General features: G+C 35.9%; 3 protein-coding genes across 4 annotated transcripts; all 3 read left to right on the forward strand.

Annotated features, from left to right (window-relative positions):
* The first annotated feature begins 1,859 nt into the window (after positions 1–1,859).
* Positions 1,860–2,893, forward strand: LOC121803022 (ethylene-responsive transcription factor ERF014-like). Its single transcript, XM_042202726.1, has one exon. The coding sequence runs from the start codon at positions 1,927–1,929 to the stop codon at positions 2,575–2,577; it is 651 nt and encodes a 216-aa protein (XP_042058660.1). The 5' UTR covers positions 1,860–1,926; the 3' UTR covers positions 2,578–2,893.
* A 913-nt stretch (positions 2,894–3,806) lies between these two features.
* LOC121803044 (putative late blight resistance protein homolog R1B-16) lies at positions 3,807–7,606 on the forward strand. Of its 2 annotated transcripts, none has more exons than XM_042202756.1 (2): positions 3,807–6,461; positions 7,372–7,606. In XM_042202756.1, the coding sequence occupies exons 1-2, from the start codon at positions 3,886–3,888 to the stop codon at positions 7,457–7,459; spliced, it is 2,664 nt and encodes an 887-aa protein (XP_042058690.1). In that variant the 5' UTR covers positions 3,807–3,885; the 3' UTR covers positions 7,460–7,606. The 2 variants fall into 2 exon arrangements, with proteins under 2 accessions (XP_042058690.1, XP_042058691.1); XM_042202757.1 differs by having other exon boundaries at positions 7,375–7,606.
* A 3,470-nt stretch (positions 7,607–11,076) lies between these two features.
* On the forward strand, positions 11,077–15,888 carry LOC121801907 (putative late blight resistance protein homolog R1B-16). The gene is made up of 2 exons (XM_042201368.1): positions 11,077–14,501; positions 15,599–15,888. The coding sequence occupies exons 1-2, from the start codon at positions 11,929–11,931 to the stop codon at positions 15,615–15,617; spliced, it is 2,592 nt and encodes an 863-aa protein (XP_042057302.1). The 5' UTR covers positions 11,077–11,928; the 3' UTR covers positions 15,618–15,888.
* Positions 15,889–16,352: the final 464 nt, after the last annotated feature.

Genomic DNA, 16,352 nt, shown 5'->3' on the forward strand with positions numbered 1-16,352 from the left:
TACGATCGTGGCCTGAGTTGACACCACGTGGTAGTGGGTGTGTTGGAAGTTGTGGAAATCCTGTATGGGTCCACTAACTCCTTGTTCGGTCGAATACTGAGACCGAACTGCTTTGGTTGCCGATCTGAGAGTAGAGCTTGATGCCGACCTGAGAGCAGAGCTTGATTGGTTGGCTTTTACCGAGCTGTAGGCTGAGGCCGAACTCTTACTGAGACCGAACTGCTTTGGTTGCCGATCTGAGAGTAGAGCTTGATGCCGACCTGAGAGCAGAGTTTGATTGGTTGGCTTTTACCGAGCTGTAGGCTGGGGCCGAACTCTTTGGTTGTGCCGAACTGAACTCTTTAGTCATGCCGGACTGATACTCTTTAGTCATGCCGAACTGATACTCTTTCTTGGGCTTTAGGCTGATGGGCCGTCATTGCTGTTGGGCTTGTTTAGTACGCACCCCATCAAACTTCAAATTTGCTTTAGAAAAATCTTATCAACTGAACTGTATTTTTTTCTGGTGAATATATTTTTCAAAAATATAATTAACGCTATAAATGCTATTTGTATCAATGTTATTGAGTGAGATGCTGTGAAAACGCGTTATAGAGTGAGATGCATGACAGAAAAGCACCAGCTGTTTTAATTTAAAATTTTTTTATGTTTATTTCTATGGATTTTATGCTGACATGCACACTCTCTTCAGTAACCATCCTCGAACCTTCTTCATTTACAAATTATTGTTTTTTTATTCTTTTTTCTAGCTACATACTACTTACTATATATAAACACTCTCACGCGGACATATATATTTATTTATTTATCTATAATTTGTGTGTCATTTTATTAGAAACATTCATATGTATAATTTTATAAATGATATCATGTCAAAGATATGTTTGTTCAGTTCTTTGTTCTGTAGTTTACAAATTCTTTGTTAAGATTTCAGCAGCTATTTTTAATAATCTAGATGTGAGCTTACCAGGAGTGTTTATAACAATTTGGTTAACTCAATCGAATAGAGAAAGTAATGGAATTATAAAAAAATATAAATAATAATTAAATTATAAAATTTGGTCTAATTCTTATCAGATTCACACGGTATGAAAAGTGAATATTAACAAAGATTTAATTTTTCTCAATTGCCAACTCGTGAAAATTTAAGTGAAATTGACGATTATGTGACGATCGCAATTGCCTACATGGACCGGACGAAGAGGGGGAAGTTGGCACTAAGGGCGTCCTGCGGGAGGTTTGGGGATTTTGACCGTCACATCACACTATTGGTTTTACCTTAATTTGGATAGATGAGACAATTAAAAAATAAAATTTTACTCCATATAATTTAATATTTTGAGTTAAATTATGAAATCGAAATTTTTTTAACCCAAAATTGATAATGTAAATAACTATCATTCAAAAAAGAAAGCTTTTTCCTGAAAAGACTTGTAAGAAAGACTTGCAAAGCCTGAGTTTTTCTTGACTTGATTAATTAGATACGAAAGCATACTACTACATATCTCAACTAGCTATGTTTCAATAAACGCATTTGACATTTCCCTTTATTACTTCTTACTGCTGATTGAATTAATAAAGCATTAATCACCCAATTGTAGACCAAGAAGCAGTCAAAACCTTTAAAATAATATTTAACAATAATATATCTAATCTAGCACAGTAATTAAATTTAGACAGAAAAAAGTTAGTACACTCTCATGTTTCATGACATACATTAGTATCATCAACCAAAAAAAATTAACTGGAAAACATCTGTCTCCCATTTTCATCCTGGCTAATTCTAATTACATTCAATTTCATTGACTAAATTTAGCCACCCCCACCCCATCCCTTTCTATAAATATCATCAATCAAGCTTTTTCGACATCAAACCAACTTCACTCAAACACCACCCCAAAATAGAAACTAAAAAACTCACTTATAATGAAAATGGTGAAGAAGGAATCCAAGATTCCATCGTCGTCGTCGCTGTTGTCGTCAAAGAAGAGATTCAAGGGTGTGAGAATGAGGACATGGGGATCATGGGTGTCGGAAATCAGAGCTCCGAATCAGAAAACAAGAATCTGGCTGGGCTCATATTCGACGGCGGAGGCCGCCGCCAGAGCCTACGACGCCGCCCTCCAGTGCCTCAAGGGCCCAAAAGCCAATCTCAATTTCCCCAAATCAATCCAAACCCTCAGCATTCCCGACGATCAAACCGCCCCCATGTCGCCTAAATCCATCCAAAAAATCGCCGCCGCCGCCGCCCTTCTAGAAGCTTCCGAAGAATCGAACCCGCCGTCGCCGGATTCTTCTTCTTCTTCTTCATCGTCGTCGTCGTCGTTGTCATCGTTGTCGCCGTCGATTTCTTCATCTTCGATTGACGATGATTTGATTCTATTGGCTGCTGCTGATTGTGACGGCTGCAGCGGCGGAGGCGGTGGTGGTGGAGATGGGGAGATGTCGTGGTACAACTTTGAATCCCCGAAGTACTACGAGATGATGGGTGGGGTGTTTTTTGATTCGAGTATGGTGATTGGGAGTGATTATGGTTGTGTTGAGGAAGAAGAAGATATTAGATTATGGAGCTTTTGATTGATTGAAGAGGAAGAATTTGAGGGATTTTTTTATTTCTTTGATGATCTTCAAATTATTTTTTTGAGACATTGCTGACAGCGACTGGAAATTTTTTTTTTGTTTTATTTTAGTATGAATAAGTTTATTGTGAAATTCGAAGGATTTTACAATGGAATTGTAAAATTTGGCGCCACGCCAACTCCAAGATGATCTAATTGCGCGGGCAAAATTTGGCAGAACGAATTATTGAATTATGTATTTTAAATTTATTTAGGAAATTATTAAATTATATTTTTTTCATAATTTTTTACGAATTTTAATGTTATTTTATTTAGAAGTGTGTTTTTTATTAATTGAATTTGTTGAAAAAAATAAAAAATGAAATTGAATGAATAGTAATTTAAGAGACGGTTAAGGGACAGATAAGAGATGGAGGGTTGCAGGTTCTGTCCCTTAGTTAAGAAATTAAGTAAAAAAGTACAGTGGAGCCCCATAAATAGTAATTTAAGGAACGGTTAAGGGACGGATAAGTGACAACGTTGTAGATGACCTAAATAATTTCAAAATGATTGAATTTTTTTTAGCAAATGTAATGTTCGTTATAAAAGTTAAAGATGTAGTACTAAACAAGAATGTCTTTTGACGCAAACTCTAGGATAAGAACACCAAGTATAATATATCATATGAAATGATATTTAAATTATGGAATTTGATCAGTTTTGAAATTTTAATTCTATGAAAATTACGAAATTTGGATTAGTTAGCAAGTAGTGAATTTTTTATTGAAATTATATCGAAATCATATGTAGATGATGCCATGCGAGTTGATGTTTATTCATGCATGAAACGGTGTCGTTTGGTTGAAAAACATTATATATTGCATGTATGTAGCCGGATTTTTTTTTATCTTGGAATGAATTCTAAACTGTTTTAAACTTTATAATTTTTCTGACTGATTTTAAAAGTTATGTGACGGATCATTATCCAACCAAATGAAAGAAGATTTTTTCAACAATTTTCCACAATTCATATTTTTGAGATATGAGCAATATGAAGAACATCAGAACACTAGCATGTTAATTTTACCGATCATAATTGATTCCCCTTCTAAAATAATGCAAATCTTGGATAGATTCAAGGCCAAGTACAACCATCTTAATAACATTATATCCAACTACACAATAATATATTACTGTCAAATAGAGTAAGAGTTTTATAGTACTATCTGCTCAAGCCTCAAGGTCAACAATCATCTTGTTTTTGTTCTATTGCAATTTGCAACAAGCTTTGCTTCCTTTGTTTTTTGAGCGAGAAGAGATCTGAAAAATGGCATTCAATCTTCAACCACTCATCACCATTCTTGAAGGAATCCTTGATCCTCACCAACCACGATGGATTGTTCATGAAAACAACCCACAACTCCAATCCTTCTTCGATAAAGCTACTTCTCTTCAAAAGCTCCTTGATAGCAAGTCTTCATTCACCAAACTAGACACCGAAATCAGAGAAGTAGCACATCAAGCTGAAGACATCATTGAATCCCACATGGTTCATCATATGCTCTCTGGATCGGATTGTGTGAGGTTCACTCTTTCCACACCAGATCTGCAGCAAGTAACACGACATCTTGATTCTCTGATGGAGCAAGCAGAGAAGCTGTTGGAGATGGGGGATGAGAAGATGCTGCGAGAGCTAGATTCTGCTATGGAACAACTGAAGCTCGTGGATAAGAAGATTCCGTCTAGCAGTTCATCCAGTTCCAAGAGTGCTGTGCTGGTGGGAATTGATGAAGATCTGATGCAACTCAAAGATCGGCTGACCCGTTTGGAGAAGAAGCTGGAGATCGTCCCCATCGTTGGTATGGGTGGAATAGGTAAAACCAGTCTCGCTCGAAAGCTTTATGAAGATCTTTTGATTGTTGATCACTTTGCATATCGCGCTTGGGCCACTATCTCGCAAGATTACAATACGCGGAAAATTCTCAAAAGCCTTCTTCGTTGCATAACTGGACAAGAATGTGATAATCATACTGATGAGTTAAAAGATATGTTGTATAAGAGCTTATTCGGTAGAAAATACTTGATTGTGTTAGATGATATATGGAGTACGAGATTCTGGGATGAGATAAAGATGTACTTCCCAGGCAACAACAATGGAAGTCGCATTGTGATTACCACTAGGGAATCCGATGTGGCGAACCATGCTGACTCTTCGAGATCGCAGCATCAAGTGCAACTGCTTAGCGAGTTTGAAAGTTGGAATCTACTTCACCAACTTGTGTTTGGAGAAGAGGAGTGCCCTCTTGTTTTTCAAGAGATTGGTCAAAAGATCGCAAAGGATTGCAGTGGGCTTCCTCTAGCCATCAGTGTGATTGGAGGGTTACTATCTAAGATGGAAAGATCAGAAGATGTTTGGAGGAAAATTGGGGACAATGTTATAGCAGCAATTTCTGGATCAGACGAGCGATGCTATAGTATATTGTCTTTAAGTTATAACCACTTGCCAAATCACTTGAAGCCATGTTTCTTATACATGGGAGCTTTCCCTGAAGACTACGAGATTGAAGGCTCCACACTCATATATATGTGGTTGGCAGAAGGATTTGCAAAATCGAACGGGGAAAGATGTTTGGAGGAAGAGGCGGAGGATTGGCTAAAGTCTCTAGTAGAGAGAAATCTATTTATGGTTAGAGAATACAACAATTATGGAAAACCAGAGAGTTATAACATGCATGATATGTTGAGGGAGCTATGCATTCGGAAATGTGATGAAGACAAGTTTATGAATGGTCCCAACAAGTTCACATTCTCTAATCCACGCCGCATGACTTTTCACACGTCAGACGAAATGGAAGATGTTAATGATTCAACAGAGTCAATGTCACTAACTCGATCTGTTATGTACATTGGTTTTCGTAGGGATAAGTTTCCGTCTGGTGCATTGTTTGCGGCAAGATTGCTAAGGGTGCTGGACTTAACGGGTACGAGTTTCGATAGTTTCCCAACTGAAATATTTGAATTTGTTAACCTACGCTTCTTATGTGTCCATGGCCGTTTCAGCATACCGAGAGGAATATCAAGATTGTGGAATTTGCAAACCTTGATTGCTCGTTATTGCAAAATTGATGAGCCAGCTGAGCTATGGAAGCTCTCTGAGTTAAGACATCTTGAAGTGGGTAGAATTGAGTTGTTAAAAGATGAGGCAATGAAGTATAGTGTACTGAAGAAGCTGCAAAGTATTGTTTCAGTGAATGTACGTAAAGATGAGGCAACAAGTTTGGATGGTTTCCTCAAAAGCGTTCCAAATATCAAAAAGTTGTCAATTGATGATAGTCTCCGAACTAGATCCACGGCAATTGATCTCAGCCATCTTCACAAGCTCGAAATATTAGATTTCGGGTGTATGAGAACTATATCCTCTCCAAACGGTTTTGATCATTGTTTCACAGTTATATTTCCTTGTAATATTAGACAACTATATCTGTATGATTGTAAAATGTTTTTGGAAGCGTGGAGGACTCTGTGTGCACTACATAAGCTGGAAGTTCTCATTATAGATGGCTTCAGTTTAATTGGGACACGGCGTGATGAAGAGTGGGAGTTAGCAGAAGAAGATGTGTTCCCCTCACTGCAGTTTCTACATCTTGTACGTTTGAGGATTGAGCATTGGAAAGCCGATAAGACCAATTTCCCTAGACTCCGCCACCTCCGTGTATATGAATGCTGGAAACTAGAGGAAATCCCAAGCGGCATTGGAGAAATCCCAACACTCCAATTAATCGAGTTAGAAGAATGCAGCAAATCTGCAGTGGCCTCAGCAAAAAGCATTGTGAAGGAGCAATCTGAAAATGGAAACTACGACCTCAAACTTCGCATCGACAGTTGTGATCACACTTCCAAAAGGTACTTAACCATTTCTTTAACTTGAAGAAGATTTTGAATGCTTAATTGTATCACTTGTATGCTGCACTCTGATTTTGCTCGCGCATTCAATTTTCAATCGGAGATTAATTTCATAAAACATGTATACACAATCTTTAAATCAGGATTTTATTAGTAGTTATTAAGTAGTACATTGTAGTTTGATTGTGTATTTCACTGAATTTTTCTTACAAAGATCAACTGGATACTACTATTGTATCTGATCATTTTTTAATTATTAATTTATAGTTTCATAGGAACCTTAAATATATACACACACTAAGATTTCCTAGAAGTATTAGCATCTTATTATTTAATATGAGAACATTTAATTACCTCTAATAAGCATATTAATTAAATGCTCTACTTTTTATTTAAAATAAAAATAATTGTAAGTAGTTTGGGGTGAACTGAAACAGAAAAGGATGGGCAGCATTAAACAAATGGAGTAGTTTGTGATCGTATAATGGTTTAATCGATTGTTTTTGCCCTATAAATTAGTTTCCCATCAATATGCTGATAACAGTGCCCGGATAATGCTCATAATTTGTGGTGTCAATGCTAATGTCAATTATATGTGATGGTAATGCCCTGTTGATGCTATTTCTAATGTTAATACTAATGCTCTATTAGGGTTAGTGCCAATACTAATGTTAATGTTGTGTGATGTTAATGCTAATGATAATGTTAATACTGATATTAATGCTGATAATAACAATCTTTGCTCTTAATGTCATGTTAATGCTTATTCTAATGTTAATGCTTTGTTAATGTTAATGTTAATACTAACGCTAGTGTTGATGTTAATAACCTGTGACGTTAATGCTGATGTTAATAATCTATGATTTTATTAATGGTTCTACAAATAATATTGTGATATTGCATCATGCAGTAGTGATGATGATGATGATGATGATGATGATGATGATGATGATGATGATGATGATGATGATGATGATGATGATGATCTAAATGAATGATGACTATAGCTTTAAATAGACTTATTGTGTTTACCTGTGATGTTAATTTTGGAATTCCTCATTTTTGTTTTATTGTGTTTTAATTTGGGTATTCTTGTATTAGCATTTACTTATGAGTATTATAAGTATAATTGTGACTTGTGAGTATAAGTTTGATAATACACTGATCAGAGTGTTGTTAATGTCCTCTGTTGGAGTGTTATACTGTTATGTATATAATGTCTTAATTATGGAATAGCAGCAACAAATAATGACGGAGTCGGGATTTTTATACTGGGGCCCAAGTCTAGTATATTTCGGTGTTTCTGTCGCCGAAAGAACTGCAATATGGGTGGCAGGACGATGCGAGAAGTATGGATACTAATGAGTTACAGAAAACTAACTGATCAGTGATAGATACTAGATATATACTTGTGCCTGTCAATCGAAATAGCCAAGTTGTCGAAAGATGCGATAATATCGAGAAAATTTGTTTTCTAAAATAATCAATTTCAAAATTTACTAGATAGGTCAAGATATAATTCATCTTATTTTACCAATATTATAAGTATATAATTCATCAATCGCGATGGATGGTTGATGAAAACAACCCTCAACTCCAATCCCTTTACAACAAAGCTACTTCTCTTCAAAAGCTCCTTGATAGTAAATCTTCATTCACCAAACTAGACACCCAAATAAGAGAAGTAACACACCAAGCTGAAGACATCCCACATGGTTGATTGTATGCTCTCTGGATCGGATTGTGTGAGGTTCATTCTTCCCACACCGGATCAGCAGCAAGTAACACGAGATCTTGATTCTGTTATGGAGACGCTCATGGAGATGGGGGATGAGAAGATGCCGCGAGAGAGAGATTCTGCTATCAAGCAGGTCATCCAGTGTTGCTGTGGTGGGAATTGATAAAGATCTGATGCAGCTCAAGGATCGGCTGGCCGGGATGCAAACAAAGCTGGAGATCGTCCCCATCGTTGGTATGGGTGGAGTAGGTAAAACCACTCTTGCTCGAAAGCTTTACGAAGATCCTTTGATTGTTAATTACTTTGCATATCGTGCTTGGGCCACTGTCTCACAAGATTACAATATGCGGAAAATTCTCAAAAGCCTTCTTAGTTGCATAACTGGACAAGAATTTGATCAACATACTGATGAGTTAAAAGATATGTCATACTTGAGAGATCGATTGACTATATATAACCCAAAATTTAAAATTCCATTTAACGAATCTTGTAGGTAATTAAAAACAAATTCTATTTTTAACCCATTCGAATGTTGCGATCTTTCACTATTTGCTTATTTAGTAAATTCATTTCTTTTAACTTTGATTTTTCGACATTTATTTGACATAAGAATTCAAAATTTATCACATGCTTTTGCTTGACGATTGTCCTCTCTTATTATCAATTTCACCGTCTTATATCTGATAATTAGAATTATTTAAATATTCCATCACAAAATTGGTGATATGTGAAGCCAAACCAGAATTTTAAAATCTTTATTAATACATCAATTTTTAACATCACATAGATATTTACATCTTCCACTCTAAATTAACTCAATTAAATTTGAAATGAGTGATAGTACTATGTAGGTGAAGATATTAACTTTTATAACAAGCTATTAACTTTTAAATTTTAATCTATTATTATTATCTTTCAATACAAAATATATCAACCATCACAAATCTCTAAACTCCAAAAGTAAATCGAGCAAATTGAAAATCTTATTTGGAAAAAGAAAAATTATTATCCCTTAAGACATGGCACCAGATCCAACGCATCAAACTTCCTAAATAAAATTTAAAAAATCAACTCACCAAACTTCAATATATAAATTAATTAGTTAAATTGGAAAAGGCATCTAGAGTAATGTGATTTTTCAGAGTTTGAACCCCCAATGGGTAACCAAAGGTAACACAACTCTTATATTATAATCCATCAATTTCATAAGCATATTGATTTAATAATTTTGAAATGGAAGGGGAGTGCTACACGACATTGCACACAATCATCCATGCTTTAAATAATTTCAAAATGATTGAATTTTTTTTAAGCAAATGTAATGTTCGTTATAAAAGTTAAAGATGTAGTACTAAACAAGAATGTCTTTTGACGCAAACTCTCTAGGATAAGAACACCAAGTATAATATATCAGTTTTGAAATTTTAATTCTATGAAAATTACAAATTTTGGATTAGTTATAAAGTAGCGATTTTTTTTATTATTGAAATTATATCGGAATCATATGTAGATGATGCCATGTGAATTGATATTTATTCATGCATGAAACAGTGTCGTTTGGTTGAAAAACGTTATATATTACATGTATGTAGCCGGATTTTTTTTATCTTTGGATGAATTCTAAACAGTGTTAAACTTTATAATTTTTCTGACTGATTTTAAAAGTTATGTGACAGATCATTATCCAACCAAATTAAAGAAGATTTTTTCCACAATTTTCCAAAAAATAGTAGTAAATGATAATCCAATGGAAAAACTTTATACGCATGTTGAGGTGATCGAGTAATATTTTTAAAAAATTGCAAGAGATTTGAATATAGGATGGTGAGTAAAGCGAAGACGAATATAACATGGCTCGATTTCAAAAATTGAAAAAGAAGTAAAAGTAGTTGCCTTTCTCATGATATACTACAAAAACACAGATTGCAGATCAAGCTACAAAAAAGTAGAAGATATTTACCTAAATACCCTAACCACATATAGTTCTTCACCTAAATACCCAACCACTAATCTTTTTTTTTTTCAATGAATGTAAAAATATTCAAAATCAGAATCAATATGCAAAGTCCACCAATTAGGATGACAATTCAAAATGAACAAAATATGAGGTTCACCTATATATCTCCTTTAACAAATATATCGATCTCGCAACATACAACATAGCTAGACAATACACACAACATGCTACGCAAATTTATTTTGTGTATTTTTCCATTTTGTAAATCCAATACAAAACTAAAGACATTTTAAAACAATAACAATTTCGATGATAAAATTATATTCTATGAATTACATGACATCATCATAATAATAAAAAAATTTAAGTGATCCCATAATATCTTAAGAGACCACAACAATCATTCTTTATGTATGAGAACATTAATTTCTTTTTGCAATTTATTATGAGAGAGATTTCAATATTTTCATTTTGACAAAATATTTCAAAAGCTTTGTGCCAAAAACCACGTCGTAATTACGTGAGAAGCATATCTTAGTCGAATCCGACAAGCCACTTGCTTGGTTAGAATCTTATAATTTGGATATGAGGCAAATCCATATATCAAGACCATCACAAAGGAATAAGGTCATCCACGACGCTGTCTCTATACCGTGTCTTAAACCGTCTCTTAACTACTATTTGAGCACTATTTGAGGGCCCCACTGTCCTTTTTTCCTCCATCCCTTAACTAAGAGACGGAACCTGCAACGCTCCGTCTCTATACCGTCCCTTAATTACTATTCATTCAATTTAATTTATAATTTTTTTTAAAACCCAATTCAATTTAAACAAACACACTTTATTAAAAACACACAAAATAAAAAAACACACAAAATAAAAAAAAAACACAAAATAAAAAAATACACAAAATAAAATAAAAACTAATCGGAATGGCTAATCATCCTCCGGAGGCGGTCGAGGTTGAGGGGGAGTCGGAAGGCCAAGTTGTGCTGCCATATGCACAATTCCGTTCCACCAGGTCGCGAATTGGGAGTGCGAGAAGCTATTCTCATATCAATTCCATATAATTCCCCTGATTTCGTGTGATCTTCTTCTTGATTCCGTGTGATCTTCTGATAGACTTATATGAATACTTGCATGGATTAATGTGCTTTTGAATACTTGGATTTTAACCGATTTCCTTGCGGACGAAAATATACTTGGATTAATGTGCTTTTTGAGAGCATCCACAATAGCGCCTAGTGCACCGCCTAGCCGAGCGTCGGCGCTAGGCGAACCATTGAAGCTAGGGTCCCTGAAAATTATGACCATGCCAATTCAGGGAAAAGCCAATTGAAGAGGCTCCTGCTGCTGTCTTTGCAACCTCACCTCTTCTCCATGATTGTATAGAGGCGTCTTTTGTACTTGAAATTATTATAAGGCTTGATTGATGTATAACAAGTGTGCATAAAATGACAAAGATGACCTCACCCTATGTACATTGCAGCACTAGCATGTTACTTTTACATGTTGTTATTGATTCCCTTACTAAAATATTGCAAATCTTGGACAGATTCAAGGCTAAGTGCAGCCACCTTGATTAAATTATAGGCAACTACACAATATAATACTCAAATACTAACAATTTATTATTGTTTGCTCAACTCAAGCCTCAAAGGTCATCAATGCTTTGTTCAGCTGTTTAGATCAATCACATCTTGTTTTTGTGCGATTGCATTTTTCAACAAGCTTTGCTTCCTTTGTTTTCCAAGCAAGAAGATATCTGGAAAATGGCTTACAATCTTCAACCTCTCATCACCATTCTTGAAGGAATCCTTGATCCTCACCAACCACGATGGATTGTTGATGAAAACAACCCACAACTCCAATCCCTCTTCGATAAATCTACTTCTCTTCAAAAGCTCCTTGATAGTAATTCTTCATTCACCAAACTAGACACCCAAATCAGAGAAGTAACACACCAAACTGAAGACATCATTGAATCCCACATGGTTCATCATATGCTCTCTGGATCGGATTGCGTGAGGTTCACTCTTTCCACACCAGATCTGCAGCAAGTAACACGACATCTTGATTCTCTGATGGAGCAAGCAGAGAAGCTGTTGGAGATGGAGATGGGGGATGAGAAGATGCTGCGTGACCTTGATTCTGCTATGGAACAACTGAAGCTCGTAGATAAGAAGATGCCGTCTAGCAGTTCATCCAGTTCCAAGAGTGCTGTGCTGGTTGGAATTGATGAAGATCTGATGCAGCTCCAGGATCGGCTGACCCGTTTGGAGAAGAAGCTGGAGATCGTCCCCATCGTTGGTATGGGTGGAATAGGTAAAACCACTCTCGCTCAAAAGCTTTATGAAGATCCTTTGATTGTTGATCACTTTGCATATCGCGCTTGGGCCACTATCTCACAAGATTACAATATGCAACAAATTCTCTTAAGCCTTCTTCGTTGCATAACTGGACAAGAATGTGATAATCATACTGATGAGTTAAAAGATATGTTGTATAAGAGCTTGTATGGTAGAAAGTACTTGATTGTATTAGATGATATATGGAGTACGAGATTCTGGGATGAGATAAAGATGTACTTCCCAGGCAACAACAATGGAAGTCGCATTGTGATCACCACTAGGGAATCCGATGTGGGGAACTATGCTGACTCCTCGAGTCCTCAGCATCAAGTGCAACTGCGTAGCGAGTCTGAAAGTTGGAATCTGCTTCACCAACTTGTGTTTGGAGAAGAGGAGTGCCCTCTTGTTTTACAAGAGATTGGTCGAAAGATGGCCAAGGATTGCGGTGGGCTTCCTCTAGCAATCAGTGTGATTGGAGGGTTACTATCTAAGATGGAAAGATCAGAAGATGTTTGGAGGAAAATTGGGGACAATGTAATAGCAGCAATTTCTGGATCAGACGAGCGATGCTATAGTATATTGTCTTTAAGTTATAACCACTTGCCGAATCACTTGAAACCATGTTTCTTATACATGGGAGCTTTCCCTGAAGACTACGAGATTAGTGGATCCAGACTCGTACAATTGTGGGTTGCAGAAGGATTTGTAAAATCAAACGGGGAAAGATGTTTGGAGGAAGAGGCTGAGGATTGGCTAAAGGCTCTAGTAGAGAGAAATCTATTTATGGTTAGAGAATACAAAAAGAATGGAAAACCAAAGAGATACAACATGCATGATATGTTGAGGGATGTATGCATTCGGAAATGTGATGAAGACAAGTTTATGAATGGTCCCAACAAGTTCACATTCTCTAATCTGCGCCGCATGATTTTTCACACATCATACGAAATGGAAGATGTTAATGATTCAACAGACTCAATGATACTAACTCGATCAGTTATATGCATTTATTTTTGGAGTGCTGAGTTTCCATCTGATGCATTTTTTGCGGCAAGATTGCTAAGGGTGTTGGACTTAATGGATATGAGATTCGATAGTTTCCAAACTGTTATATTTGAATTTGTCAACCTACGCTTCCTAGGTGTCAAGTGCAATTCTAGTATACCCAGAGGAATATCAAGATTGTGGAATTTGCAAACCTTGATTGCTCCTAAATCCAAGTTTGATGAGCCAGCTGAGCTATGGAAGCTCTCTGAGTTAAGACATCTCAAAGTGAATGTAATTGAGTTGTTAAAAGATGAGGCAATGAAGTATAGTGTACTGAAGAAGCTGCAAAGTACTGTTTCAGTGAAAGTATCTGAGGCAACAAGATGGGATGGTTTCCTCAAAAGCGTTCCAAATATAAAAAAGTTGGTAATTGATGATAGTCTCCGAACTACATCCGCGGCAATTGATCTTAGCCATCTTCACAAGCTCGAAATATTAAAATTTTGTGGTATGAGAAGTATATCCTCTCCAAAAGGTTTTGGTCATTGTTTCACAGTTATATTTCCTTGTAATATTAGAAAATTATATCTGGAAAGATGTGAAATGATTTTGGGAGCGTGGAGGACTCTGTGTGCACTACATAAGCTGGAAGTTCTCATGATACATAACTGCAGGTTAGATAAGAAATGGTATGATCAAGAGTGGGAGTTAGCAGAAGAACATGTGTTCCCCTCACTGCTGTTTCTACATCTTGAACTTTTTAGTCTTGTGCGTTGGAAAGCCGATGAGACCAATTTCCCTAGACTCCGCCACCTCCGTGTATATGGCTGCAGGAAACTAGAGGAAATCCCAAGGGGCATTGGAGAAATCCCAACACTCCAATTAATCGAGTTAGAAGAATGCAGCGAATCTGCAGTGGCCTCAGCAGAAAGGATTGTGAAGGAGCAATCTGAAGATGGAAACAACGACCTCAAACTTCGCATCGTAAAAGATGACACTTCCGAAAGGTACTTAACCATTTCTTTAAGTTGAAGAAGATTTTGAATGCTTAGTTGTATGACTTGTATGCAGCACTGTGATTTTGCTCGCGCATTCATGCATACAAACAATTTTCAATGGGTGCTCACGCATTCATGCATACTAGCAATTTTCAATCGGTGCTCACGCATTCATGCATACTAACAATTTTCAATCGGAGATTAATTTCATAAAATATGTAGGAGGAAATATGTAGGAGGAAATTACAACTTATTGTCAAGATGGCTCGAACGCAATAATGTCTAAGCTCTTTACCGCTAGGACAAAGGCCCTAGACAGGATTTTAATAGTAGTTATTAAGTAGTACATTGTAGTTTGATAGTGTATTTCACTGAGTTTGTCTTACAAAGATCAAGTGGATACTACTATTGTATCTGATAATTTTTTAATTATTAATTTATAGTTTAAGGGGAACCTTAAATATATACACACTAAGATTTCCATAAAGTATTAGCATCTTATTATTTAATACGGCAACACTTAATTAACCCTAATAAGCATATTAATTAAATGCTCTACTTTTTTATTTAAAATAGAAATAATTGTAAGTAGTTTGGGGTGAACTGAAACAGAAAAGTGTGAGTAGCAGTAAATAAAGGGAGTAGTTTGTGATCGTATAATGGTTTAATCAATTGTTTTTGCCCTATAAATTAGTTTTCCATCAATATGCTGATAACAGTGCCCGGATAATGCTCATAATTACTGGTGTTAATGCTAATGCTGAATGTCAATTATATGTGATGGTAATGCCCTTTTGATGCTATTTCAAATGTTAATACTAATGCTCTATTGGGGTTAATGCCAATACTAATGCTAATGTTGTGTGATGTTAATGCCCTGTTAATGCTAATGATAATGTTAATACTGATATTAATGTTGATAATAACAATCTTTGCTCTTAATGCCATGTTAATGCTTATTCTAATGTTAATGCTTTGTTAATGTTAATGTTAATACTAACGCTAGTGTTGATGTTAATAACCTGTGACACTAATGTTGATGTTAATAATCTATGATTTTATTAATAGTTCTACAAATAATCTTGTGATATTGCATCATGCAACAGTAACTGGTGGAGGTGGTGAATCAAATGGCCACAACAGTGAGCAAACATATCCATGACAAACATACAACTACATTTGCCACTGTACAACAACCCTTGAGAAGCTGATTATTGAAGACACAAGAAACGTATGTATAAGGGAGAGAAGATTGTCAGGGAGAAAATGATAGAAAACTATCTAAATGAATGAAGACTAGCTTTAAATAGACATATTGTGTTTACTTGTGATGTTAATTTTGGAATGCTTCATTTGTGTTTTATTGTGTTTTAATTTGGGTATTCTTGTATTAGCCTTTACTTATGAGTATTATAAGTATGATTGTGACTTGTGAGTATAAGTTTGATAATGCACTGATCGTGTTGTTCATGTCCTCTGTTGGAGTGTTACACTGTTATGTATATAATGTCTTAATTATGGAGTAGCAGCAACAAATAATGATAGAGTCAGGATTTTTATACTGGGGCCCAAGTCTAGTATATATTTCGGTGTTTCCGTCGCCGAAAGAACTGCAATATGGGTGGCAGAACGATGCGAGAAGTATAGATACTAATGAGCTACAGAAAAACTAACTGATCAGAGATAGAATCTAGATATACACTTGTGTCTGTCAATCGAAATAGCCAAGTTGTCGAAAGATTCGATGAGTAGAGTGAGGATAGGATAGGATAGGATAGGATAGAGTGAGTGCCTATGCCTCTGCGGCCTCTCTCTCTCTCCTGCGCTACTTCCTGCTCGTCTCTCGGTGTCTCGCCTGCA

Source organism: Salvia splendens, chromosome 5 (genome assembly GCF_004379255.2).
Source record: "Salvia splendens isolate huo1 chromosome 5, SspV2, whole genome shotgun sequence".
Classification (NCBI taxonomy): Eukaryota; Viridiplantae; Streptophyta; class Magnoliopsida; order Lamiales; family Lamiaceae; genus Salvia; species Salvia splendens.